This window comes from Neopelma chrysocephalum, unplaced genomic scaffold (assembly GCF_003984885.1).
Source record: "Neopelma chrysocephalum unplaced genomic scaffold, ASM398488v2 Primary Assembly neopelma1_96577, whole genome shotgun sequence".
Lineage (NCBI taxonomy): Eukaryota > Metazoa > Chordata > Aves > Passeriformes > Pipridae > Neopelma > Neopelma chrysocephalum.
The window spans coordinates 375,181-401,646 of record NW_020925222.1 but is presented as its reverse complement, the minus strand read 5'-3'; the positions used below and the strand labels follow the sequence as shown (position 1 = coordinate 401,646).

At 38.3% G+C, this 26,466-nt stretch overlaps 1 protein-coding gene across 13 annotated transcripts in view; it reads left to right on the top strand.

Annotated features, from left to right (window-relative positions):
* Positions 1-23,518, top strand: part of ELAVL2 (ELAV like RNA binding protein 2) — a 111,433-nt gene extending 87,915 nt beyond the window's left edge. For 11 of the 13 annotated variants that reach the window (XM_027708880.1, XM_027708884.1, XM_027708878.1 and 8 more), the window contains 5 exons: positions 2,643-2,746; positions 14,309-14,462; positions 16,351-16,576; positions 20,276-20,314; positions 20,791-23,518. In XM_027708880.1, the coding sequence (XP_027564681.1) occupies positions 2,643-2,746; positions 14,309-14,462; positions 16,351-16,576; positions 20,276-20,314; positions 20,791-21,121 (854 nt within the window). In that variant the 3' untranslated portion in view covers positions 21,122-23,518. The remainder of the gene's footprint in view (positions 1-2,642; positions 2,747-14,308; positions 14,463-16,350; positions 16,577-20,275; positions 20,315-20,790) is intronic. The other 2 variants (XM_027708877.1, XM_027708876.1) reach the window with 1 other exon arrangement.
* The last annotated feature ends 2,948 nt before the right edge of the window (positions 23,519-26,466 follow it).

The following is a 26,466-nucleotide window of genomic DNA, read 5'->3' as shown; positions in this document are numbered from 1 at the left end:
ATCTACTTTGCTTGACCTCTTTTTCTGTAGACAGCACTTATTTGTGACTTTTTCTGGATATTGTATAGCAGAGGATTTTCTTTGGGCTTTTACAGCTGTGTACATTATTCATAGTAAATGTTTATGAAACAACTTGGACAGAATAAAAAGAATTTATTTGTGATTCTTTTCTGATAAGTATTGTGAATTACCCTGTGCATTTTTCATCATTTTTGCTTTTTCTACTTTGGGTGACTGTTTTAACGTTCATTTAGTTAACTGTTGCTTTTTTCTACACCATATTGTCTAATATTTGTAGTGTTCCAAGCATAAAATCTAGTAGAAAGTCTACAGAAACAGCTGTAACCAGGTCTATGAAGTAGCCACAAGAACTGTCAAAGAGAATAAGCTCAACAGTTTGAGCATGTAACTTCTGAAATATTGCTCACCTGCACATAAGCACCCTTGAAAGTGGTGGATGTGTTCTTCTTAACAGCGCAAGTACAAATTCACAAAAAAATAGGAAACTCTTGTCACTCCTTTGTTTAGGAGAAGCTAAGTTTAATAGTGCTTGTAGATCTGAGTTATGGAATGAAGAGCTGATGTGCTCAGGTAGTCAGACTCTTGTCTGTGTTAAGGTTGAGTAGGCTGTAATTTTGAAGATCAGCAAAAGGCTAAACAGGGTATTCAGAATACCTAAACATGTAATAGCACTTGGAAACAAGTGAGTGGAGTTTGGTGCAGAAGAGGCACAGATGGAAGAGTCCAGAGCTATTTTATGTCATTGTTTGGCCTAACTATAGAGTGTCCTCAGAAGAATGGTCATTAATTAAATCCTTTGTAACAGAAGGGTATGCTTGTTGTCTGCAGTGGTCTGGGTGTTTTTAATGTGAAGAGTAGATCACATCAGCAGAGGGGTAGTAGAAATAACTTCTGCACATCTTTCTCTTCAGTCTGGAATTAATGAGTTGGAACATCCTATCTGAAATAGCTTTCTCTTTTAGAATTTAACATATTTTAAGGTTATGGTTTAAATGGGTTCCTTAGGAGATTAATAACAACACCTAAAATCAGCATTTCTATATTAGGATACGACTGAAATAAGTCATGCACAAAAAGACATCCTCTCTTTTTTGGAGTCACTGTTAGGAAGAGTTTCTGCAGACGGTGGGAGTGATGGAGGTGACAGGTATAGAACTTGCTCTACTGTCATCAAACTAATAAGGAAAAAGGCACTTCCAAGACAAGAAATTTAGATATATCTAGGTGGAGGTGTAAATGAATACAGAAATGCTTCTGTATATTTCCATATGGTTTGTTACAGGAGACTGAAATTGTTGAGGTTGAAGGCACTTCTGAGGATCACGTAGTCTAACCTCCTGCTCAGAACAGGTTTCTCTAGAACAAGTTGCTCACTACTTTATCCACTTGGGGTTTGGATTCTTTGTTGGTGCATATATTAACCTGACTTCTGATTTCACCTGAGGAGGAGATAGAAAAGAATGGAGGCAGCTTTGGGGAGTGGGATGGTGATGGTGTCCTTGTTCCTTTGGTGCCATGGTAGGTAATTGGTACAAAACTGTGGATGCCAGAGGTGATGGGCTTGTTAGTAAGCCCTCTCTTGTCATAATGAATCAAGTGCAAACTTTCCATCATGTTTTTGCATTACATACTGTTTAATATGTACTGTATACATATTAAATAATACAAGAACTTGATGCAGCATAAGTTCTTTTATCTTTTTTGGCAATAAATTGCCATTTTTGCTTTATATAATGCTGTTTATCCTTTTATATTGTTCTGTATCCAAAATAATCTTTCTAACTAGCATTTTGTGAATTAGATATGTTGGATGCTTCCCTATAGCTATTTTTTTAAAAAATGGTCAAAAGTATGGGAGTGTCTCTGAAAAGGTTTGTGCTAATGAAAGGATAGTATTCTTAATAAGTGGTATACTATCCCTATGTTAAAATTTTACACCTATTTGCATTCTTATGCACTAAAAGTGCTAGTTAGGGATGGCATACTATAGGTTTTGAAGTTGTTGAGAGGACTCTTATGCTGAACTCAAGTGTTTAATAAGTACTTAGACAGAATGCATGGTTAGAAATGGGCTGTTGTTCAGAGATTGAGCTAATTAAAAATGCTTTATGTCCATCTGCCATCCGAATTTCCATCACTAAAACAATCTGAAAATGATGCATCTTTGACTGATATTTAACTCATAAGCAGTTACTATTACCAGTTGTTTTGAATATTGTAATAAAAGAAGCCTTTAAACTCCTTGTTACTGAGAGGCTGTATGTACTGTATGAATGACACCTGTAAAAATGTTTGGCTTCAGATTTGGCTCAAATTCTGACACTGAAGAACATTTTAAACTCACTCATTTTTAAGTCTTCCATTAAACTGAAAGTAGCCTTTTCTGTGTTGAACAGAGAAAGTACTGCAGTACACAGGAACAGAGAAGCTACTTAAAATCTACTAACCTTACTGGAAAATGTTGTGACCATTACAAACTTTGTATTTGTATCTGGAGCAGATACTGTTCTTCAATACAAGCAATGTTTGCTTAGTGTGTCTATATAGCTTTAAAAAAGTTAGCTACCCATTGTGGGGCACTGCAGTACTAATGATGACTTTTATTCCTTCTTTTTAATCAGGACAAAGCTTGGGTTATGGTTTTGTGAACTACGTTGACACCAAGGATGCCGAAAAAGCTATCAACACTCTGAATGGATTGAGACTTCAAACTAAAACAATAAAAGTATGTAGTGTTAATATGATTTAAAGAAACAGAATTGTTTTGAATTCCTGATTTGTTTTACTTTTCCAAGTGTAACAAGAATTCTGCTAATGTCAGTAGAATAGACTAGGACTTAATGAAGCAAATGTTAGTCCTTTCTAATCTGCTTAGATTTGGAGTTAGATTACAATTCCTTTTTCTTGACATTCTGGATGTACATTTGACTTTTTTTAACTGTCAAATTATGTTGCATACTTTAGGCGAAGAAATGCGATTTTGCATATTGTCTGAACACTATGTGCTTCCTCCTCACCTTCTCAGAGAGGGTATAAATTCCTTATTAATATTTCCTTTTTTAAGGTTGCTGGTTGTCTTGTTTCTCTTACAAATCCTTAAAAATAAATGCTGAAATAACTATTTCAGTTATCTATGAATTTATGGATTTCTAGGGCCCTAGTCTCTAGGTCTCTGTTTGATATTCCTATATTTTTCTGTTGTGTTGTAACTCTTCCTGCCCTTGTTTATTAAATTCAGTTTCTCTAATTTCTAGAAACAGAAATCTTGAGAGTTGCTTTTCTTATCTACTGTTTCAATCCATTAATAGAAGAGTGAGGATACTCAATTTATGATCCCTAAAAGGGGATGCCACTTCCTGTTTTCTTGAAATAAAATACATTGAACAGGTGAATTTGCAAATGCTGACTTAAGTTTTTTTTGTAAGGGTAGTGATATGAAAACCTATTACCTTTTTTAAAAAGAACATCCTGTGGAACACTTTATGGAATACTTCATTGAATAATTTGTAAAGTATCTTAAACTTTCAGATCCATACCTCCAAAGCAGTCTTAGTCTTGTACCTGCTACCAGTTGTGTTGCCTTCTGATTTCACCTGAATATTAAAACATCTGAGTGAGTATACATTACTGTTGAAGGCACATATAGGTGTGTTGGATACCTGAACCCTGCTCTGCTAGACAGTATGCCTCCTCATACTCTATGGTACCCTCTGTGGCATAATTTATGGTTCTTTGCAATGTAAAAATGGTTACGTCCTGCATGTAGTGAAGTTTGGGCTTCATGTAATTGTGCAACTTCAGTGTGAAAATGAATTGTATCTTATGAAAGGTAAAGTGTTTTCTGTGGATTTTTCTCTTTTGGAAGATGATGCTGCTGATAGGCTCTTCGTTCCATTTGGGACAGTGAAAATGTATATTTCTGTGCCTGGAGTGATTTTTCTGGTTACCTGCTTGTTTGTCCATGGCTCCTTTTTTCATTTGGGTTGTCCTGGAAAGATAAGGTCTTCCCAAATGTGGAGGACTCAGAGAAGCAAGAAGGTTATGAGTCACTGATTTACACATGGTGATAAGAAAATTTAGTGCACGTTTTTGTTGGCTTGGCTTTTGCTCAGGAGAGGAGAAATCCTCAGTGGCTCCCCTTCACCAGGTTCTTAGGAAAACTCTTAAAAAAAAAAAGTGAATTTATTGTGAGACTATATAAATAGGAATATCTTTCAATGTGGAGTAAAAGACTCCTGCATTAACAAGAAGGTGTACTCAGGTTCTTGGTCTGAAAAGGAGTGGGCAAATAGATGGCCTGTCTTTAAACTGGCTTAGAGCTGTGCAAGGTGGTGAATAGGAGGCAGCTTTTTACCTGCACTGCTAGGGGTAGCAAAAAGACACAGGAAAATATCTGGCTTTTCTTCATGAATGCTGGGCTGCTTTAATGCTGGGCACAGTCCTTTGTGGATTGTAGCTGCCAAGGGGACACTGAAGATGACAGTGTCATCACGTGGTGCTCATTCCTTCCTTTTAAGGTGAACTAGAGCTGAGGAGCTTCCACTATTCTATCCCCAGCTCACCAGTGTGACAGGGCCTGAAGTGGCAGAGCCTCTGCATACAAGTTTTGTTAATCAAGAATGCCAGTGAGATGTGTAGACATGTATGCAAATCTGTGTTTGAAAGCAGAAAAAAATAGTTTTAATAAATAGCTAGAGGCCTGGGAGTGGTCCTTTTATTTTAAGATAGCATTGATTACCTAGGTGTGTTTTACCTAGCCTAGTGCTGCTTAGAAGTCAGATTTAGTAGAGTTTTCCTCCTCTGAAGCTCTTTGGATTATTGGGATGTTTACATGGGTAATTATTACCTATCAGGGGAATAGAGATTTAAGAAATAATTTATCTGAAGTATTAAATCTGTAGGTTTTCTTCCCACTCCTTTATAACTTTGCATATATTTAAAATAAAAACAGGCTTAACATGTAACATTCTGCCAACCTTGTGCTGGAATGAAGTTTGACAAATTCTTTGGCTACAAGCACAAGATGTTCTACTTTGCCATCATCACCTAACTGACTACCCTCCTGTAGAAAACTGTGTAATGAGAAGAGCTAGTTAGGACTTGAGTAGAAGAGTGAATACTAACATGTCAGCTTTATGAATGCCCAGAGAAGTGCAGTACAGCATGGGAAGACTTTTGAAGTGAGGGATGTGCTGCAACTTCATTAGTGTCCTTTGAGTCAGAGTGTCCTTAAAACTTGGTGCCCTGAACCATTACTTAGATTTACAAGAAGATTCATTTTAAAGGAATTATGTTCCAATTTAACTGGTCAACAGCTCCACCCTTAAATTTTACTGATGGTACTGCTCTTGAAAATGCTTTTTACACTTAATGGAAAATAACAAAATGCTAAAAAGAAACATGATGCTTTGATTTCTGAGTTTTGTGCAGCATGTAAAAGAGTAAGATTGTTCCTGTCTTCACCACTGATACTTGTAGTAAAAAATTTGATAGTATCACTTTGTAGTAATTTTTTCATTAAGTAATGTCCCTGGGTAGCAATGAAATACAATAAATTGTGTAAAAAGTCTATTAAAATGCCAGAGGCAAGTGAGCTAAGAATGTGAGAGAAACCCTCCTTACTGGTTATTTCTCACCCCCACTTCCCCCAGCATTAAAGAACATTGTTCTAGTGAGGGGCAAAAGGGAATCCTGTGTGGAGGTTTAATTAAAGCCAGTGATTTTTACTGATGTTATCAGTCAGCACAGATTGAGAGAGGGGCTATCTTGCCAGAACATGTAGTGGTCTTGACAGGGTAACTACATACTCAGGACTGTATTCTTAAGGTAAAATTTTAACTGCTCTTGCAGATCTGAGGCAGAAGAACAATTTGTCTTGAAACAAAGGTAAAGGTGGGGTTTTTTTTCTTAAATTTGTGCAGGAGTTCTGTAAATTGTAATTATGCAGTTTTTTAGCTGTGTTAACAGTTAAAGCTTTGACAGCATTTTCATTTTAATACTGCACATAAACACACACATGCCTTTTCACCCCCAGGTAAAATTTGTTCTTCACTGAAATTCAAATCTCCTCTGACTTTGAATGTTACTTAACCAGCTTAAACTGGCTGCTTGTTTTTCCTATAGCTGAATAGTAGAGAGGAGGATTCACTTCTAAAAGCGTATTGCTGTCACTTCCTGTAAACCACATTATGGCCACACGGTTGTTCATTTGTATGCAGCGTGTCAGACCAAACCATAAAATGCGCTAATCTCACCTTCACCAGTGACATAGTCTGTTTTCTGTTTGAGCCCCAACGGCCATGTTGCTGCTGATTGGAGTTTCTTACAAGAGTCCATCCTTCCTTTCTCTGAGGAAGAGAATCCTTGGACCAGGGCAGGTCATCGTAAGGCTGCTGAGCGGGTTTGCAGACATAAAGCCTCAGTAGGTGCAGTAAAGTCCTTTCTGAGCTGCATTGGGTGTTTCTAACACAGAAATGGGCACATTTGAAGGGGCCAGCAGTACTGTATGGAGCTGAAGGAAGACTGCAAGCTTTGCTCAAAAACCAAGCCTTAAGCAAGCAAAAAAAAAAGCCAACAAAACTAATGAAAAACTGCTTGTTACTACTGAGATTGATGGTGCGTCTTCTGTACTCTGCTTTTCCCATGCTGTATTAAGTCCTCTAGTTAGGCAAAATCCTTTAGGTAGGCTATGGTTTTCCTAGGTATGGGGTTTTTTTAATATTCTCTCTGGAAGAATGCTTTATATATTGTAAAATATGGTTTTGCTTACCTTTGAAATTATGGAAGTCTTGAGATAAACAGATCTCTGTTAAGCTAGCAGCTTCCAAGTTAGTGTTTTGTTTTGGTTGGTTTTTTGTTGTTGTTTGTGGTTTTGGTTTTTTGGGGTTTTTTTGACATATTAAATATTGATTCTGGGTGTCTTTTATCTATGCAGTAATAGTTTTTCCTGAAAGGTGAGATACTTCAGTGAAGTGATAACTGTGGCAATAGATGTTTTGTGTGCTTTTCTAGGATATGTGCCCGTGGAATAGTGCAAGAGAGACCCAGGGGATGAGCTTGCCACAGTTTCTGTCAATAGTAGCAACTCCCTCGACAAAACACAGAGAAACTGAAGTTTATTTATTTGCTTCAGAAGAAGGGAAAATGTGTGAACAAATCTACCTCAACTCCAAAAGCATAAGGATAATTGGGGTCTGTTCAGAGACTTTGTTCTGTTGTATTGTGTGGAAGGCTTAATATTATGCTGCATACCTGTTCTCTATGAAATCTGACTGTTTTTTCCATTTTAAGTGTCTGAAATTCTTGGTGCTCTCATTGTTTGGGCATGAGTGGGAAAAGGGGGTGTAACCAGATCCGAACCATGAATGGTATGGAGAAATGTGTAAACCATGTATGGAGAAAGGTCTTTTGACAGTAAAAGTATGTGAGAAGTAGGAAAATGAAAATGTTTGGAGACTGGATCTCCTTTTGTTTCATATCTTTTATTTGTACTTAAATTCTAAGTTAAATGCTTATTTTTAACAAGACTGCAGATTTTAAAATATTTTTCTGTATTGATCCCTTCAAAGGCAAAACAGCAGAACTGCTGTTCTGTGATTGTAGCACATAATTCCCATCTCATGTTTTAGTGTAGAAACTGAACTTGAGCAGCTAGCTCAGTTTCCTAGCTTTGTTGTGGTGATAGAGCTTTCAGCTTGGTGCATGCTGGAAAGTGGGGTCAGTGTGGGTATGCAGCAGGCAAGTAGCACAAGAGGTTGTGGTGGTTGTTTCCTGACTGATGAGAGTTAAATAAAGAAACGTGGTCAAAGCGGAATGAAAGTAAAAAGTCTTTCTGAGCTCCAGTATTCATTGTTGTGTCCAGTAACTAATCTGAAATTTGGTGGAAGGCTCAGATGCTGGAGACCTTTTAGCCAGTGTCTATACTGTATGCTAACATGCTTAGAGTAAAGGTTCTAAATATGTAAAATTAGAAGCCTTTGCTGTGAACAGCTACTAAAAGCTGCAAAGGACTATCTGTAAGGAGACTTCACTTTATTACAGTGGAAGTTACCTACAGAGTGCTCATTCCTTAATTTTGTAAAATACATACCTGTGTTATTTTTTCATCTTACTCATAAATTGGTGTTGGGTTTATATTTGTGAGTCTTAATAGTTATGATATAGTTAGCGTACAGCTCTTTGGCAAAATCATGTTATTCAGGTAAAAATTTTTCCAAGAAAGAGCTTTATAAAATACAGATACTTCTGTGTTGTCTAGTCGTGTTCATGTGAACTACTATGCCCATCAGTAATCACTTTGAACATATTCTAAGCCTGCTACTACTTCATGGCCAAATCTGATTCTGATAGACCGGTTTTATAGAGGAGCAGCCTGTCAGGTTGGTCAATTCATGCCCTCAGCTGTTCCCTCTGGGAACAGAGCAGATGTGGATCCCGTGACCGACCTCAGATTGGTGACACTGACACGAGTTGTAGTTGTCAGAGCTGGAGCACTTTGAGATGTGGACTGAAACAGTGAAACCTCTTCTGATAATGCTGAAAGGCTATGACTTTGGTGTCCATTTTTTGAATGCATTGCCTATTGCACAACAAGCTGTAAAAGCAGCAGCTTTATCAGATATGGTTATATTGATTATCTTAATCTACATGCATAAGTGAAGCTGTGTTGAGCAGTATCCATTTGTAGTTCTACAGAGTTGAGTGTAAGTCACCTTTGCAGAGGGAAGTCTTTGTCTGAGCGGAGCTGTCTTTTCATTTGAGGGGATACAGGAAGTAAACTTGATGAATATACAGCAGTGTACTCTCCTGTTTCAGACGATGTATTGCTGGCTAGTGACAGCTCAGACCTTATCTCTGAGGTGTGCTGCAGCATCTTCTTACTAGAAATTGAATTAAGAAGAGGTCTTGAGTCATGGTGTCTCATACAAATTTAAGTGCACGGTACCTGGCACAAAGGCCTCTGAGAACATTGCTGTAACAAAAATATGTCCTTGTTTTTATTATACTTGCCAAGAGGGCTTACAGATTCCTAATGTATTCCTCTTCTCAGTATAAATCTGTCTGCTTTGCAGATAGGTTTAACCCATTTTCGTCTGCACAGACTGGATGGTAATTTTTTACTGGATTTTTTTTTTCCACTGAAGCATGCATTTTAAAACAACTGGATACTATCCTGAAGGGCAAGCAGTGTTCTAAGCAGAAAGATTACACTGGTAGTTAATGAATGTAAACATTGACTGAAATCCTGATTTTATTATTTAAAGAATTCAGATTTAAAAACTTTTGAGAATATGTTAAGTAGAGGTGCTTAGGAGAAAGTGATAGTAAATTCTGAAGTTCTTTGAGAGAATACAAATACTATTTCTATTTGCGCTTTATACTAATAATAAGCTATAAGATAAAAGAGCTTCAAGCATGGTACTGAAGTGTCTGTAGGAAGTAGCAGATAGTAAGAAACTGAAAAATTCGTTTGTAGGGATTGTGTCTCTTATTTTTGGCAACTTCTTTGCTTAACCTGCCAACTCTCACAGTTATCGCTTGAAAATTGTAAATCGGTTCATCGTGATGTTAAATGAAATATTAAAGCAGTGGTGAAAATGCTTGAATTTGGTGGTGTAATGTTCGCATTTCTAGAAACAAGTGTCTTTCCTAGTAACTGCAGTGGAAAATTTCAGTAAAACTGTTTTTTAAATTGATATCTCCAGAGTAGTGCTGTTCAGTGTTGTACAGTGTGTCATGATTAAATATTTAAAACCGTAGGCTTTCAGTCTCTTTCTTGACTTGCTTTCTGTTCAGTGGTTTTGACATTGCATAACTGTAATTGTTCACTTGTTGAAGTAGCTGTAGAATTAAAATCTTAGCACAGCTGTTAATTCAGTCTGCATGTAAATTGTTTGAAGAGACTAAATCTAGAACTATCAGCAAGGAATTACCAAATGATCAAAACTGACAGGATACAGGTAGGGAGATGAATCTAGGGAGTCTCTGCTTTAAATTTGTATTACAACTGAAATCACTGGACTTTGACATCAATAGAGAAAAGAAACTGTATATCCCATACTCCAGGCAACATTCTCCTGCATAGGAATTAATTCCCTTATACTAGTAATATTTTATGGTGTCCTTGTTTTTCTCTAGTGGTGCTGACTTGCAAGAATCAAAGATGGCTAGTAATGTTTTGCCAAAAAAAAATCAAACTTAAATTACACTGTGTTTCTCAAGTTTTGTTTCTTTGATTTGTTGCCTGGCCAGAACTTCTGGTGCTTAGCAAGATGGCTAGATATAGTGTTTGGATATTGGTGATGAACCACTGATTTTGGTTTAATGTGTGTTATTCCTGTGACTAATCTGCCCAGATTCGAGTATATATCAGTTAGGGTACATGAGTAGTCACTGGCGTGCTTTCCATGAAGGGTAACCTGTGATCAGCATTGTATTCTTAGGTGTAAAAAATATCTTACTGCACTGGGGAGCCCAGAGCTGGAGGGAGTCCCATGCAAGTGTCTCACCAGTGCTGAGTAGACAGGAAGAATGACCTCCCTTGACCTGCTGGTGATGCTTTTGCTAATTCAGCCTAGGTGGCTGTTGGCCATCTGTGTCACAAGGGTACATTCCACTGGCTTATAATCAGCTTGATACCTACAAGGACTCCAGGGTTCTCTGACAAGCTGCTTTTCAGCCAGTCAGCTCCCAGCATGTAGTGATACATGGAATTATTCTCTCCTGTGGGAGGACTCTGATTTTCTTGAACTTCTTTGAGTATCCTGTTTGCCCAGTTCTCCAGTCTGTTGAAGTCCCTCAGGATATCTGGTCTGTCAGTCACTCGTCCAAGTTTTGTAACATCTGTAAAAGTTTCTGGTTGTGCACTGCCCCATCATATAGTGAGGATGTTATCCAGTGTTGGATCCAGTATTGATGCAGACCAGTGACAAGCCTCCAACTGAACTTCATGCCACTGATTGCAGCCCATGGAGCCTGGTGTAGCTCAGCTGGTTTTCAGTCTCGTCACTGCCCCCCTTAACTTTGTATGTATTTACAGAATCACAGAATCACTCAAGCAAACATTAGGTGTGTACTTAATGTGCACTTGATGAGCGTATTTCAGGAGAGTGTCAGGTCTATGTACAGATGATATAAACAACATCCACTGTTCTCCTGTTGTTCACCAAAGCAGTCATATCAATCTAGAAGACTCTTAGATTGGTCAGACATGGCTTCACCTTTAGAAATCCATGTGCATCCAGTCACCTCCATGTCGTTCCATTCCATGGTTAGTTCCTCTGTCACCTGCCCAGGGATTGAGTTGAGTTTCACCTGAGTGTAGTTACCCAGAGGGCAAGAGAGTTTCTTGTCACTCTGAGATGGGTGATACTTGCTTCTTTCCACTCCTCAGAAACCTTCCCTCTTCCCCCTGACCTTTCAAAGGACAACCAAGAATTGCCTTTCAGTGATATCCATCAGCTCCCCAAACACTTGTAGGCACAGCCTTTCAGGCCACATGACCTTCTCTGTGCATTTTAGGTATTCCTCAGTGTGATCCTCTACCACTAAGAGTACATATTCCTTGTTCCGGGCTTTCTACTGCTCTTGGGCCTGGGATTCCTGAATGTCAGTTGTACTGCTGAAGACTGAGGCAAGGAAAGTCTAAGTGTCCTGTTCTTTGCTGTGTCCCTGGTCAGCAGTTTTTCTGCCCTGGTCAGCATTGGGTTTGTTTTTCCCCAGTCTTCCTTTTGGTGATAGTTTTTTCTACAGATCTTTTTTGTTGCCCTTCAGATTGACCAGAAGGGAAAAAAACTTTGGGTACTAAGTATTGCCTCACAGGTCAATTACTTTACTTAAGGTTTTTCTTTGCTTTTTATGTGTGTCTCTGTTCATACAGATCACAATGTTACTTCTACTCATGTTTTACTTCCTCAGTTTTATTCTATCTCATGTGTCAAATTAGAATGATTTTTGACAGTCAGGAATGGGCAGGTAGTTGGAAACTCCAATTACTGCATTGGGCTACTTAGGAACTGGAGCTGTTTGATCTATCAGTATCTGTAGGAACTACCTCTAGAGTAAAGTTTAGATACTTTGGATACTGGGAAAACAGTGGCACCCTAAGGTAATGACTTAAGGCTTTTGGCAGGCCTTTGGATCTTCTATTCATACAGACTTATTTTGTCCTGTTTGAAAAGAGCTTGTGAGGCTTATACTCTATAACCTCTGTTGTGAGTACTTGCAAGAGTGCATGCATAGAAAGGAACTTTGTAACAGGTATTTATTTAAGTTCAAAGCTGTTGTAAAGTCCACAATACCTACAGCAAACCATGGAGGTTTTAGTTTCTCAGTAGTGAAATATTGTTTGACCAGTGTTTTTAGAGCTGTTTTGTTAAATTTAAAGAAAAGTTACTGTTTTTCTTCCTTCCTTAGCTGACAGTTACAGGAATTTGAAATTTTCTCCAGAGGACCAGACAAAATGCATATGGGAAGAAAAAACGTCTGACAGCTTAAAAAGGATTGGATAGGACACTATTCAGTGTATCTCAATTCCTAAGATAATTTAAAACTATAAAACAGTTAATTGTGTGCAGTTATAAATGGACTTTGTTGCTGTCCCCAGGCCTACTGTGTAGAGTTAAATTCTGAGGTGTTGGTGGAAGGGTTCCTTTTGAAAACAAACATTGACTTAGCTATTCAGAACTCCTTGGTTTTGCTAATACCTGGATTTACCATGTCTAGTCCTGTCCCCAAGGCAGTCTGACTCTGTTCTTTGGCCTTCAGTCTCCTGAAAGTTATCCTGCCAAGTTCTAAGGCGTGGAACTTTGTTTCTTAAAGAAGCTAAGAGCCAAATGGGCAAGTTGGGCAAGTTTGTTCATTCTTTAGCTGTTGTTATTTCTCTACCTGGTAGAAATGGGTAGCCATCACTGTCTTTGTTGCTACTTTGAATGCAGGCAAGCTTTACTCTCTGTGCTGTAACTTTCAACATAGGTCTTCAGCTCTTGTGTGGCTGTCATGTGGAAAGAACAAGGCAGTGTGGCTCACGAGGCTGTGTGTTGGACAGCTATAAGTTTTTTAGGTCAGCGCTGTTCCGCCAGCGCAAAGGTACCTTGCATAAAGACTCTGGGTAGAACTTGAAGGATCACAGCAGTGTTCAGGGTAGTGCTTGTTTAATCTCCAGGGTGCTCTCTTTTGTTTTGCTTCCACTGGAGTCTTAGGAGTCTGCTGATCTGCATGAAAATGAGACAGGAAGGATTTGAAAAGAAGGGTCAAAGAGTTAGGCAAAAGACAGATTTACAGAATGAAGTTTCAGCTGCCCAGTGTTGGGTAATAGTGCAGGCTTAATTGCAGGGGAGGGAAGGAAAGGAGATAAATCTAACCACTCCATTTTTATTTTTACATTTTGCACAGTGAGAACCCCAGATAAAAGTGTTTTGTCATGTTCAAGAAGCACAGATGTTCTGTTTTAATCATTCCTGTAGTAAGCATAAGACCACTTGTACAGACTTCAGGAGAAAGTAATGAGCATGCTGGTTTTGTAACATGTATCTAAAAGTTGAAGGATATACTTGATCATCATAAAATATTTCTGACTGACACTTGGAGGCACCAAGTAAAAAACTTTCTGTCCAAAAGGATCTGAGAATCTCACTGTTAATTGACATTTAGTTGTAAGACCTCTGTGTTGCTAAAATTGGCAAGCTGCTGATGAACAGTCAAAATAGAGGTTGGATTCCTACTTCTGCCATTCATTCTGAGGCCTGTGAAAGTGATATAGCTGAGTTTATCTTGACCTCATGAATGATTGTGTCATTTGACAGGATGCTCAACGCATGTACAAAGGGCACAGCACTTGAAAAACATTTGGAAACCTTTAAGTGCTTTGGACTGCCTTTCTGTGCTTTTGGCCTAGATATCACACTGAAATGTTAATTTCTTGTATGTTTTAGTGCTTTTTAATGAGAATTAAGAAGACATTCTTGGAACTTCTTAAATTTGTCTTTTTAATCTTACAGTAAGTTAATGGAGAACGTTTTCTTCATCAAGGCTTGCTGGAGTGTGTTCCTAACTTTTTCTCATTTATTTGAAAGTAGTTCTCCAATTACAGAGAGTCCATGTAGTCAGCTTCTTCTATGTGGTCTGTGTTGCATTCCATCTGTATTTTCAGAACCCAGCTTCAGAAAAATAAAAAACAAATCTAAAGGCCCAGTAACCCACATTCAGAACGAATGACTAACCTATTTCATCCGGTTTTAAAGTGTTGGTTTTTTAGGAGTTTGTTTGTTTGTTTGTTTTTCCCCTTAAGGTTTCCTATGCGCGACCAAGTTCAGCTTCTATCAGAGATGCAAATTTGTATGTTAGTGGACTTCCGAAAACAATGACCCAGAAAGAACTGGAACAGATCTTTTCCCAGTATGGACGCATTATTACTTCTCGTATTCTAGTTGACCAAGTCACTGGTAAGTAGGCAGTTTTGCATGGCCTCTCCTTTTTGGACTGGCAGTTTAAGAAATATTTCATCTTTGAGTACAATGGTCTTGTCTCTATAATGTAGACCAGAAAATGCGTTTTTCTCCTGGAATTGTTCATAAATATGCATGGGCAAAAATAGACTGTGGAGTGTACTGAGCCAGCTTGAGTCATTTCCACCCTGAAGGTGCAGGTTTGAAGACTGTTTGATGACTTGTACTAAATTTACAGCTGCTATAATCTTCCTCGCCAAGCTGCTGCATGAAAATAGTCTCTCAGCGCCTTACAAAATGCTATTAAACTTTATTTTTCTAAAAAAGAAAACTTTATGCAGAAATGTACAGCTGGTTCTCTGAGGCTAGGATTACAGAAGACCCACACTTGTAATTGCTTTTAAGACTGTTTTCAAGGTTGACTCATTAACTTTGGGCATATGCATGAACTTTGAGTTCCTCAGGAGCAGGTATGTTCTGTGATTCGCTAGGTTTGACTTTTTTTATAGTTGTACCTTTTCAAATCAGATGCCTGGTCATAAACTTTGCATATTGTCTTACTTTGAAAGGATTGTACTGACCTGCAGAGGAACTTCTATGTAGTCCTTTGCAGTTCCATTAAGTTAAAAGAAATCTCAATATTGACACATTATACGGTGTTTTAATAGTGTGAATTGCTGAGAGTGTAGAGGCATGGAAAGGAAACCTAAAGACCAAAAACTGATGCATAGAAGTAGCAGATTTTTGGGTCAGATTTCCAGTCTTTGCAATAAATAATCATTTACAGTATGTTCCTGTGTATTCTTGCGTAGAAATAGATGGGATCTGACAAATGGGCCAGTAAGTAAATGTAATTAAACTTCTAATGTGCTGGGTAATTCTAAGTATTAATAAATCCTGGTATTTGCACAGTAGTTTTCTAGCATAGAGACTGTTGTTCAGGTTTAAGCTTTCTTCCTTCCTTCTTGGTAATTTGGGAGAGGTAGGCACAAAATGATATGAATAATAAGGTTGTGACACAAACTGACAGATAAAAAATGTGAAGTTGAAACTGTGACACTTGCCTCTTTGAGGCTTTTTTTATACCCACTTATTGTCACTTTGATGGTTTAAATCATCATTGTTTATGAACCAAAACATAATGGACCTCTAAATGGCACTAGGAATATTACAATAAAGCATTCAACTAATATTGGCTGTTAGTGGCTTTAACGTTAGTTGGTTCAAGTGTTGACAGCTTAGTGTTTATGTCTAAGACAATATAAATTTTTGATGTGCAATGTTCCTAAGACCTTCCTTCACTTTGCTGATCCCCTTGCATGTTGTCTTTGACTTCTCTATACCAAGAAAAGTTTCCTTCAAAAAATAACACTTAGTGGTGTATGGTGGTACACTGAAAATAAATCTTATATTTAAAGGTAACCATGGACTGTTAAGACATACCCATAATTCCTGTTACTGCAGTCTAGAACGTGCATGTCATCATCTTCTCAGCATATTTGCTCCAAAGGGTGCAGGGTAGTGTACACTGACCGAAGGTTACAGTGCAGCTGATTCCGAGTTCATCTCCACCCTCACCAAAATTGCTTTGTTTCAGAGTTCCTCTTTGGCTCACTAGGTTTAAGTTGTTTCCCCTGTTTTCCCTCAACCCTCCAAGCTTTTTGCACAAATGAGTCTTACATCAGTTAAGTTAAAAATAAAAATTAAAATTACAGTAGAAAATTCATATTCCGAGCCAAAGCTCAGTTCTGTTACGCTCAAAATTTGTCACGTGTTCACAGCGATTGACCGTTAACATAGCAGTTGGCCTTGAAAATAAAATGTTAACAACTAATATTCTGGAGTCTCTGAATTAACTATTATATGCTTCCTTCATGTTGTGCAGGGGTATCAAGGGGCGTGGGGTTTATCCGGTTTGACAAGCGAATTGAAGCAGAAGAAGCTATCAAGGGCTTGAATGGCCAGAAACCTCCAGGTGCCACAGAGCCCATCACTGTAAAGTTTGCTAACAATCCAAGCCAAAAAACCAGTCAGGCCGTTCTTTCCCAGCTGTACCATTCTCCAAACAGAAGGTATCCAGCACCTCTAGCTCAGCAGGCTCAACGTTTTAGGTAAGTCAGATAATGTGTACAGCTGTGCTGAAACCTGCATGTTCCCACAGATGTGTTTGTTTGCCTCCACTGCGGCGCTTTCCCGCTTCTCCGACTTCTGTGTGAACTTTAGCTCTGCTCCTACAGTACAGCTAAAGCAAAAATGGATGCCATCCTATTGATTGCATTTCAATGTCTAATAAACCTACTTAGCTAAACTAAAGTGACATCTTTTTCTTCTACTCAGTCACTAAAAACTTTTCCAAAGATGACTTTTCATTTCCTAGATTATTCTTGAGTAATGCACAAGTTGATTCAGTTAACATTGACCTAGGCAGTTTAGTTTTCTTCTTAGCCATAAAGCATGCCAGAGCCAGCCTTCTCTTCCCCACCCTCTATTTTTCTTCCCCACTCAGGCTTTGTTTTTTCCCTTGTCAGTTGTCTAAGCCCTCCATGCTACACTTTATCTTATTACAAATTTTTATAATGAAGATTAGTCAAATATTTTTTGCATGTGTTTTTTGGGGATATATGTTCCCATCACATTAAAATTACAGCTATACAGTTCCCTGTGATATTTAGTATGTTCAAAAGGGACAGATGGCGAGAACAAAGCAAAACAAATACTGTATTATCTACATTCATGAGTACCTTGGGTTTCGTTTCAGTGATTTTGATTGTTTCTTCCCTCCCTCTGCTCCTAAGGATGTGACTGGAATGTGTTAAACAGTAATACATTTCAGCAGTTTCTATTTTATTTTTTCAAGAAGTAAAATCAGCTGGCAGCTTTCTTCAAAGAGAGTGTACCAAATTTTAAAAGCTCTGCATTGGCTACCCTCACTTACAGGCTGAATATTCAGAGTTCATGGACTGCAGTTCTGTTGGAATTTCTGAATTCTTCTCTTTTTCAGCTTTTCAACCTTATGTGCTGCAAGTGTCTCACAGGTGTGAAGAGCAGGCTTTCTGTCATAAGGGAGGGAATAACCAATTTTACTACTTGGTGGATTTCCTTACCATTTCTTAGGGAATAAAAGGGTTACTTTAGAACAGTGTGCTGAAGACTGTATAAAAGTAAGCTTACCATTGTTCCATAGGCAGAGTGTAGGGACAGAAGTTGCAGGATGGACTCAAGTGCACTGTGTGAAGTAAGGTCGTGGGGGAGCTGTTGTACAGCCTGTGCATATTACGTTATAGCATTTTCTGGCAAGTCTTGCCCTGCTGACTCCTTGAGTTCAGCTGAACACACGTGTTCACAGATGCTCATCTGTGTTCAGTTTTACTTGGATGCTGACTGGGGTAGCATTTGTATTTAACTGATACTCCAGGTAGATCTATCACCATTAGTAAAAATTCTCCAACTTTCAGAGTTTTTTCTTTGGATAAGACCTATTTCTTTGCACTTAAGTAATTTCCGTAGATTACTCATGTCCTTCAGCTTTAGGGTTTTAACCTTAAATTTTGATTGGTGGAGGCTTATTTTTGTCTAAAAAGCAGTGTATTTTTATGAATATCGCTGGCAAGTTGGTTTTTTCCCTGAGATATTCAGTGTAAAGTAATGCTTTAAATCACCTTAAGAGATACTATGATATGCTCCACATTACAAGTGTAATGGTAACAAAAAACACCAAATAAGTACCAAGTCTGTAGTAAATAGGAGAGAGAGAATAAAATCTTTCATCAGTGTCGAAGGAAGGAAAGGGTTTAACTGACTGATCAAAGGTAAGCTGAAGTTGCAGACAAAATGAATTTGGGTTTTTTTGTGAAAACCTTAAGACTTACCCTTCTTCACTAAAAGACAATCTTTTCAAATTTTTATTCTTTTAACTGTAAAGGGAAATCATCTTTTCTTGGTTTTTTGGTCTTTGCTTTGCATTGCTGCAGCATTCCAGACGTGGTGCTGACTAAATAGTTGAGATGGCACCAATGCTTCAGATCTTTCATTAGTTACATGGAAAGAAATCTTAATTCTTGACATTTGTTGACATTTCAGACAGGATTAACTGATGCAGTTGCCCCATCTCTGTTAACAGTTGACAGAGGCCTGAAAACAATCAGCATAAACTTGAGTAGTAAAAGCAACAGAATCAATACAGTGCCTCTTTTTTTCTTATTAAGACAAAACTTGATCTGGACTTTCAAAGGCTGCTCTATGTAATTGTTGTATAGGATGTGTAAATTAAAGGATCTCTAAAAGTTTCCAGTGGAAAATCCCTGAGAATTTCTTCAAAATATTTTCAAATCTTCAGGGTAACTGATAGAAAATCATACAAGTGATTCCATTACTGAATGAAGTCCTCAGCTGATTGCTTTATAGCAAGGGCCTGTAAGTGATGGTGTTTATAGAACTCCTCACCTTCCTCTCCCCCTCCCAGGATGTCAATGACAGTAGACCTCTTTCATCGACACTGAGTGTACTGATGGTAGTCATGCATTTTTTAATTTCCTCTTTTCTGCTCTTTTAGAGATTTGGTGGCTTACTTTCTTGACAGTGTATTACACAAACCTGGCTTACTGCAGAATCCTAATGCTCTGTAGTTTGAGGAAACTAAGTCAACTGTACTTTTTTTTTTAACCTAAGCTCGTATTTTGTGGAGTCTCGAAGAAAATCCGTAATAAGACTTTCTCTTCCCATGTCTGGGATTTGCCAGGAAGAAACAAGAGCTTCTTCAGGGTAGACATTTTCCTAAGGAAGCATTTTGAGGGACTCCATGAGTAAGAGTAATAGGAGTGGTAGGCACTGCGTGTCCCAGGTGTCAGCCAGGTAATTTCAAAGGGTTTAGAGCTGCAGTGTCATACTACAGTTTAGCAGCTTGGAGGAAGGAGAGGAAAGAAATACATGGAGAAAGCTTACAATCTAACATATATATGTGTATATATGTGTGTATATTCAAAAAAAATTGGGACCCTTTTAGCCCCATTATCATTGTTGAAGACAGGCAGAGAAATCTCTACCTGTTCTGTGTCCTTGTTAGTGAGGTGAACATCCTCACTAACAATGGTCTGTTGTCTGTAATGGTCTGCTGTCATTTTTGGACTGCTCTTTGTGACTGACATTCAGAAAAGCACTTTTTGTTGTCCCCCACATTTCTGACCAGTGTCAACTCCAATTAAGCTTTGTTTACATAAATTCACTCCCTTCAGTGGCCAGCAGCATCTCTGTATTCCTCCCGAATATTGTCACCTGACCTTGCTTCCACTGTCCATATGCTTGCTTTTTTGGCCTTAGCTCCAAAAGCCCTAGCTAGCCTTCTGCCTCACCTGCTTGACTTCTTGGAATTATCAAAAGGAGTAAGAAAATGAAAAATCCTTTCTGCAGTTCATGTTATGATGTTTGCTACCGCTCCAAAATACTGCATTTGTCTTGGTAGTCATATGTGCACACTGTCAGAAGCCTCGATAAAACTCTTCATCTAAACAAAGCTAGTAAGGTGGAAAACTTAACTAGTGTGCTCACTGACTGTAACTTAATGCTAACATTATTTGTTTTAGGCTAAACTTGTGGTAGTGGTATACTTTATGAAATGAACTTCTTATGGTTGTGGTTACTACCCATTAACTGTATCAGGTGTAGTAAGGTGGGACAGCTCTTTCAGTGGTGATACATTAACATTACATGAGGTTCTGTGGGGTATAATGGATGTGACCGTAATATACTAAGTTTCCTTAATCCTAAAGGATAGAAAAGTCTGAAGACTGAACATGTTGCTAAATGTTTTGTAGGTTGGACAATCTGCTCAACATAGCTTATGGAGTAAAGAGGTAAAAAAGAACTATTTGGTTTATAATAACCATATTCAAAATTGTTTTGTAGTAATTTGCGAACTCTTTTCAGTAAGACTTATGTTGGATTTTTGCATGTTGAGACTTCAGCTGAGATTGTTCATTTTGTTGCATTGTGCATGAAATAAATAAACGTTTTATAGCAGTTCTGTGGAATTCCTGTTTCAAATTACTAATCCTCACCAGGTTTATAGCATGCTTTCCTTTTGATTTTCTATGTTACATCATCTCAGACATACCTAGCACTGTTCTCCCTACTTGTGTATAATTTTTTACATGGTATTTGTGCAGCTGGGGGTAGAAAAATGTTTGTGATGTTCCCTTATTAGCCTGAGCAACATGTTCGTCCTGTGAAAAGCTCTGTATCATTTTCTTTTTTATTTTGACATTTCTTTGCTGGGATTTTTGGTGAACAGCCACCTTATGATTCTGTTTTGCTTTCCCTCATTCGTCAGTAGGTTTCCTCCAATGACCATTGATGGAATGACCAGTTTGGCTGGAATTAATATCCCTGGGCATGCAGGAACTGGGTGGTGCATTTTTGTGTACAACTTGGCCCCTGATGCTGATGAGAGTATCCTCTGGCAAATGTTTGGACCCTTCGGAGCAGTAACCAATGTGAAAGTCATCCGTGACTTTAACACCAACAAGTGCAAAGGTTTTGGATTTGTGACTATGACAAACTACGATGAGGCAGCTATGGCAATAGCCAGCCTGAATGGATACCGCCTTGGTGACAGAGTATTGCAGGTCTCCTTCAAAACAAACAAAACGCACAAAGCCTAATAAGTTATTCTCAGTGCATTAATACATGAAAACTATACAACAAAGGCAATTTACAAGAAGCTTTATGCATTAGTAAATGCCTTTGTTGTATGTCAGTGTGGAAATGGGGATAAAATGACTACTTAGCATCCTAAGAATATATGAGATTTTTTATTGCTAATATTTGAATTAGAACTTCTTAAATATCTTTTGTGTTTGAATATTGACAAGAGGTACAGGGTTTTTACCTGTTACAATACATATTCTATTGCCTTCTTTGAAGAAGGTGGACCTTTTAAAATGTTTCAGCTAAGGGAAGAAGTTTTTTTCTTTATACATGACTGCCTTGAACCTATGAGTAAATACTGAGGCTTTGTGTAGTAGTTTAAGTTGTTTTTTTTTTTACATTTTTTTATTTGCTTTGCTTAATTTACATTGTAATGCATTGTTGTTTTGGTTTGTTGTTCAAGAAAAGTATCTGAAGTTTACATTTTATTTATAAAGTTGTAAGCAGTATTTATTTTATAATTATCATTTGGGTTGGGGAATGGGAACACGTTATAAAAGCTTATTGTAAGAATACTGGAGAACTTTTCGTAAAGCAGTACCTTGCCAAAGAGATAAGAACCTCTTTGATGTGGGTTTAGAAAAAAAAAAGCATCTATTTTTGTAAAAAAAAAAAATTTGGAGAAACTTTTTACTGGTCCTGGAACAAATATTTTGACTTGAATACTTTGAGAAATCTCTTCATATGGCACCTAGTGAGCTTTTAAAACTTACCAGGAAATTTGCAGTTGTTGGGAAAAATTTAGAAAGATTTATGATGTAGAAATACTTTTGAGACCTTTGTATTAAGAAGTAAAGTCAATGGGATGCACTGTTGGTTTCATTTTTTGTAATCATCAGTGGAGTCATTGATCATCCTGGTTATTAAGCGATAGGTGGCTCACATTAATTTGTGATTTTGAAACAAGTGAAAATTTAAAAAAAGAATATAAGAGCAAGCAGAAAACTTAAAATACTGAGAGATGGGGGAAAAAAATCTGTTCTTCCTAAAGAATTCCCTTCAGATAGAGCTCACGGTGTTTAGTGATGTACTTGCTATTGTTTGAAGAATTGTTTTGTCTTAAAAGACATTGAGCATGGTTTGCACAGTAGCAAATCAGAAGAAGTGGCCTGAGTTGGGTATGTTAGGAGGTGTTTTGAAGGTTAAGTTCAAGGCTAACACCTGAGCTTTGTGTAATGTAAATAAGACCTTAAGTTATGAACCTTTCAGCCAATTTTGATTTTGGTTTATTTTTTAAGTTACATGCCAAGTGATGTTCAATTTTGAATGTTTTTGTATGAGTTTTTTCTTTGTAAATGGCATTAACATTGTTACTTGAGGTCTGCTTTTTTTTTTTTTTTGTCCTGAGGACTTGAATTTACAGTGCATCAAATCTGTTGCTCTTTTTGTCTGTAGATAGTCTAGCTTCAGCTGTTTATGGTGATGCAACATTTTTGTTTATAAATATGTTTGTGGTAAAAAAAAAACAAATATAAACATATGTTTTGAACAAATTTCCTTACATTTTTCATATGAAAACCATAAATACCTGTATGCTATTGAAGTTTAACTTTGTATGATGCTTAAATCACTATTTGGGGAAATAGAAAAAGTCTTTACCATGTATTGAAGAAATTTAAGGAAAACAAATACAGAATATTTTCTGATTAGCATCTAGCTTATAATTAAATTTTTCAAAAAAAGCTGAGGGTTTGATGCCTTCACCAGGATGCACTGACAACTATGTAGTTACGTCCTGCTTTTGTATAAACTGAGATGCTCATACGCTTCCCCTTAGAAAAAGCAATGTTCTATGCATAACATAGTTGTACACTATATTTGCAGTTGGTTTTGGTTCTTATTCATTTAAATTGTAGTTATAAAATTTTCAGTATAGTACAGTACATATACTGTGAAGCGCGTGCTAAAGTGAATAAGCGAGTTTTCATGCTGACCCACTCAATGCTATTCAAAAATCAATTGGCTTCCTGAGCACTTCCTCATTCTTAGGTGCATTTAGATTGTTAAAGCTACTCCTCTGCATTAAAAGTTGTATATAGTATATAAATCACAAACTTTCCAATGCGGGAAAAACAGTAGCTACATGCTTCTTTCCTATACTACTGTAGCAACTTACGGCATTGATGAGAAGGCATGTAAATTGGGCTTCACTTTACAGTGTTTATCAGAGCACTTAGTAAAATATAAGGCTGGTATTTATTTGAAGTTGTATAGTATGACTTAATTCACATTTGTTGGAATAGAGAATATATTCTGTTGAGTATTTAAGAGGTTGTACATGTTTTCTTTTGTGTTTGGATTCTTTGTACTTTTTCATGTTCAGTACATCAATAAACAAAGTTGAAGGGAAACAGTGTCATGAGCAGGTTTTTTACCATATTGTCCACTGCTTTAAAGGAGTAAGCAGTCTGAGTGAAAGACTTTTTTGCAAAGCTCACGAGCTACTTGTAAATTAGCTTAGGATTCTAGTTACCAACGAGGTTCAATAGGTATGGGGCTCTGGATGTGGTAAGGCAATCACAATGACTAGAACAAAGGTCCTTCTCCAGCAGAGGTGTTGCCAAGTCAAGAAAGGACTACACCTCCTATCAAGTCCAGTTGCATGAGGAAAAAAAGAAGGATTGTAGTGGTACATGATTCCCTTTTAAGGGGAACAAAGATTCCAATATGCTGGAAGGACCCTCACCTCAGGGAAGTCTGCCTTCCTGGGGCCTGGGATTAGGATGTCACCAGGAAACTTCCTAGCCTGGTTCAGCCTTCAGACTTCTACCTGTTGCTGGTCCTCCATGTGAATGGTGACAAAGTGACAACACATAGTCCAAAAGCCATCAAAAGATTACAAGGCGTTGGTATAGTTGGTAAGGGAATGACGGATGCAGGTTATTTTTTCCTCTTATTTTTCCACGTGCAGGTAGTGACATTGAAAGAATCAGACTGACCCGGTCTATTAATACATGAGTCTGTGGCAGGTATCACTGCCAAATTTTTGATTTCTTTGATAATGGGATGGCCCACATAGCACAGGGCATGATGAATTCAGGTGGGATTTGCCTCAAAAGGAAAAGAGGACTAGTGGGACTTACTGATAAGGCATAAAACTGGATGTGGTGGGGGAGGGGAATATTGTTTAATGGTGATAAGGTGTGGAATGATGTGCCATCCCAATCATATCAGCTAGATTCCAGTTTCAGCAAGAGGTACCAAGAACCTGGAGGTGGTGTTGCCCTCTATATCAGTGACCAGTTGGAGTGTTTAGAGCTCTACCTGGGGATGGATGAGGAGCTAAGTGAGAGCCTATGGGTCAGGATTAGAGGCAGGATGGGGACAGGTGGACATTACAGTGGGAATCTGCTACAGTCCATCTTTAGATTGACCAAGGAAGACTGAGCAGACAAGGCCCTTTATAGGTAGGAGTAGCCTTGCATTCACAAACCCTGGTCCTCATGGGAGATGTCAATTACACCAGTATCTGTTGAGGGACAACACAACAGGCCACAAACCTCTTGGATTAGGAGCTTCCTCTAATTCACTGATGATAGCTTCCTTCTACAAGTGATGGAGGACTCAACAAGGAGAGGTGCTGCATTGGATCATGTTCTCACCAACAAGAGGGCCTGGTGGGGAATGTGAAGTGCAAGGGCAGCCTGGGCTGCAATGACCATGAAATGGGGGAGTTTGGGATCCTTGAGGCAGAGGGAAGAGCACAGAGCAAGCTCACTGCCCTGGACTTCTGTAGAGCAGACTTTGGTCTCTTCTTGGTAGAGTACCAGGGGGATAGAGCTCTGGAAGGAAGAGGCCCAAGAGAGCTGCTTGAAATTCAAGGTTTGTCTCCTACCTATGAAGAAGTTTGGTAAGAATGGCAGAGGGCCTGCATGTATGAACAAGGAGCTCCTGGACAAACTTAAAACACAGCTTACAGAGGGTGGAAGCAGGGACAGGTAGCCTGGGAGGAATACAGAGAGATGGTCGGAACAGCCAGGGAGCTGTTTCACCTTGATGAGTGGTGAGTCATGGCAGGTAGATCATATTTAGATCAGTCACCGCTGTTGACTCCACCAAACATGGTTCCCCCAGCTCTAGAAATTTGCCCTGCTTCCCTCAATCACCTGCTCTGCTGCAGATGTGCCTATACCAGGGCTGTTTGCCTTGGTGAATGACAGTTAATGATCTTAGGGTTCCAACCCCAACCTTTCTATGACTTTATTAAGTACAGAGAGAGAGGATTTTCTCTTTATTTTGATGTCTGTTTGTTGTTTAATTGCTGTATTAGTTGGATATTGAGTTAACTATAGCTTGCTGGTTTTTTCCCTTCCCAGCACTTGAGTTGACTAGCTTTTAAAGACTTACTTCAACTGTCTCTTGTCTTTTTAAAGTACCTTAATTCACATGCTTTGCTCAGTTGAATGAGAGTGAACTTCCACCAGTGCAAACACAATTCCAAAAGTGACTTATGCAATATAGCTTTTATTTTTAACTGTTTTCTTTCACCTTCTCTTTTACATCTTTACTGTGAGATTTTTCATACAGAATCTTGTAGCATGTGTTGTTGAGCATCCCACTACAGTGTGATGGAACTGAGTTTACTTGGATAGTGGGCTCTGTGAAGAGCACACATAGATAATAGCACCTGTGGTGGTTTGGGGAAAAAAGTTTTCAAAAAGCTAATTTCTAAAGGTTTTCTACAATTTGTTCTAATGTGAGAGAGAAGAAGTTTTCAGACAGGCACACTTTAGTATGGGGGAATTATATTACAATTTATTACTTACACAATAAATACTATTTATATATATATATATATAACAATTTTATCTCTTCTATGGTGAAACAATATATATACATAGACCATCTCTCCTTTCCTTCAAAAAAAGTCCAGAAAGAAAGAAGAAGAAGAAGTCTTCACTTTCAGGCCACAGCTCTTCCAAATTAATTTCTGCAGCACTTGGAAGTGTCTCTTGTCTTTAAGGCAGCAGTTTTGATTTGTCGTAGCTAGAATTCTTCTTTCTTCTAAGGGGTGGGGGGGGAGGTCTGCCCCCACCTCTCACTCCTCGGCCAACTCGTTTGTGGTATTACCGTGGGTTTTGGGGGAACACCTGTGTCATCACGTCTGCAGCATGAAGTGCAGGGGGTTAAAGTTTAAAGTCTTTATCCCCTGTTCTTGCTCCATGAAGGTTCCATCCCCAGGGATGAGCTCTCAGGAGACTTAGGGAATTTCCACCCCTCCTCCCTGGGGTCAAAGGGTTCTAAGGGCCTCTAGTTTAGTCCTTACCCTAGAACTGCTTCCTACCTCTTTCTCTTTTAT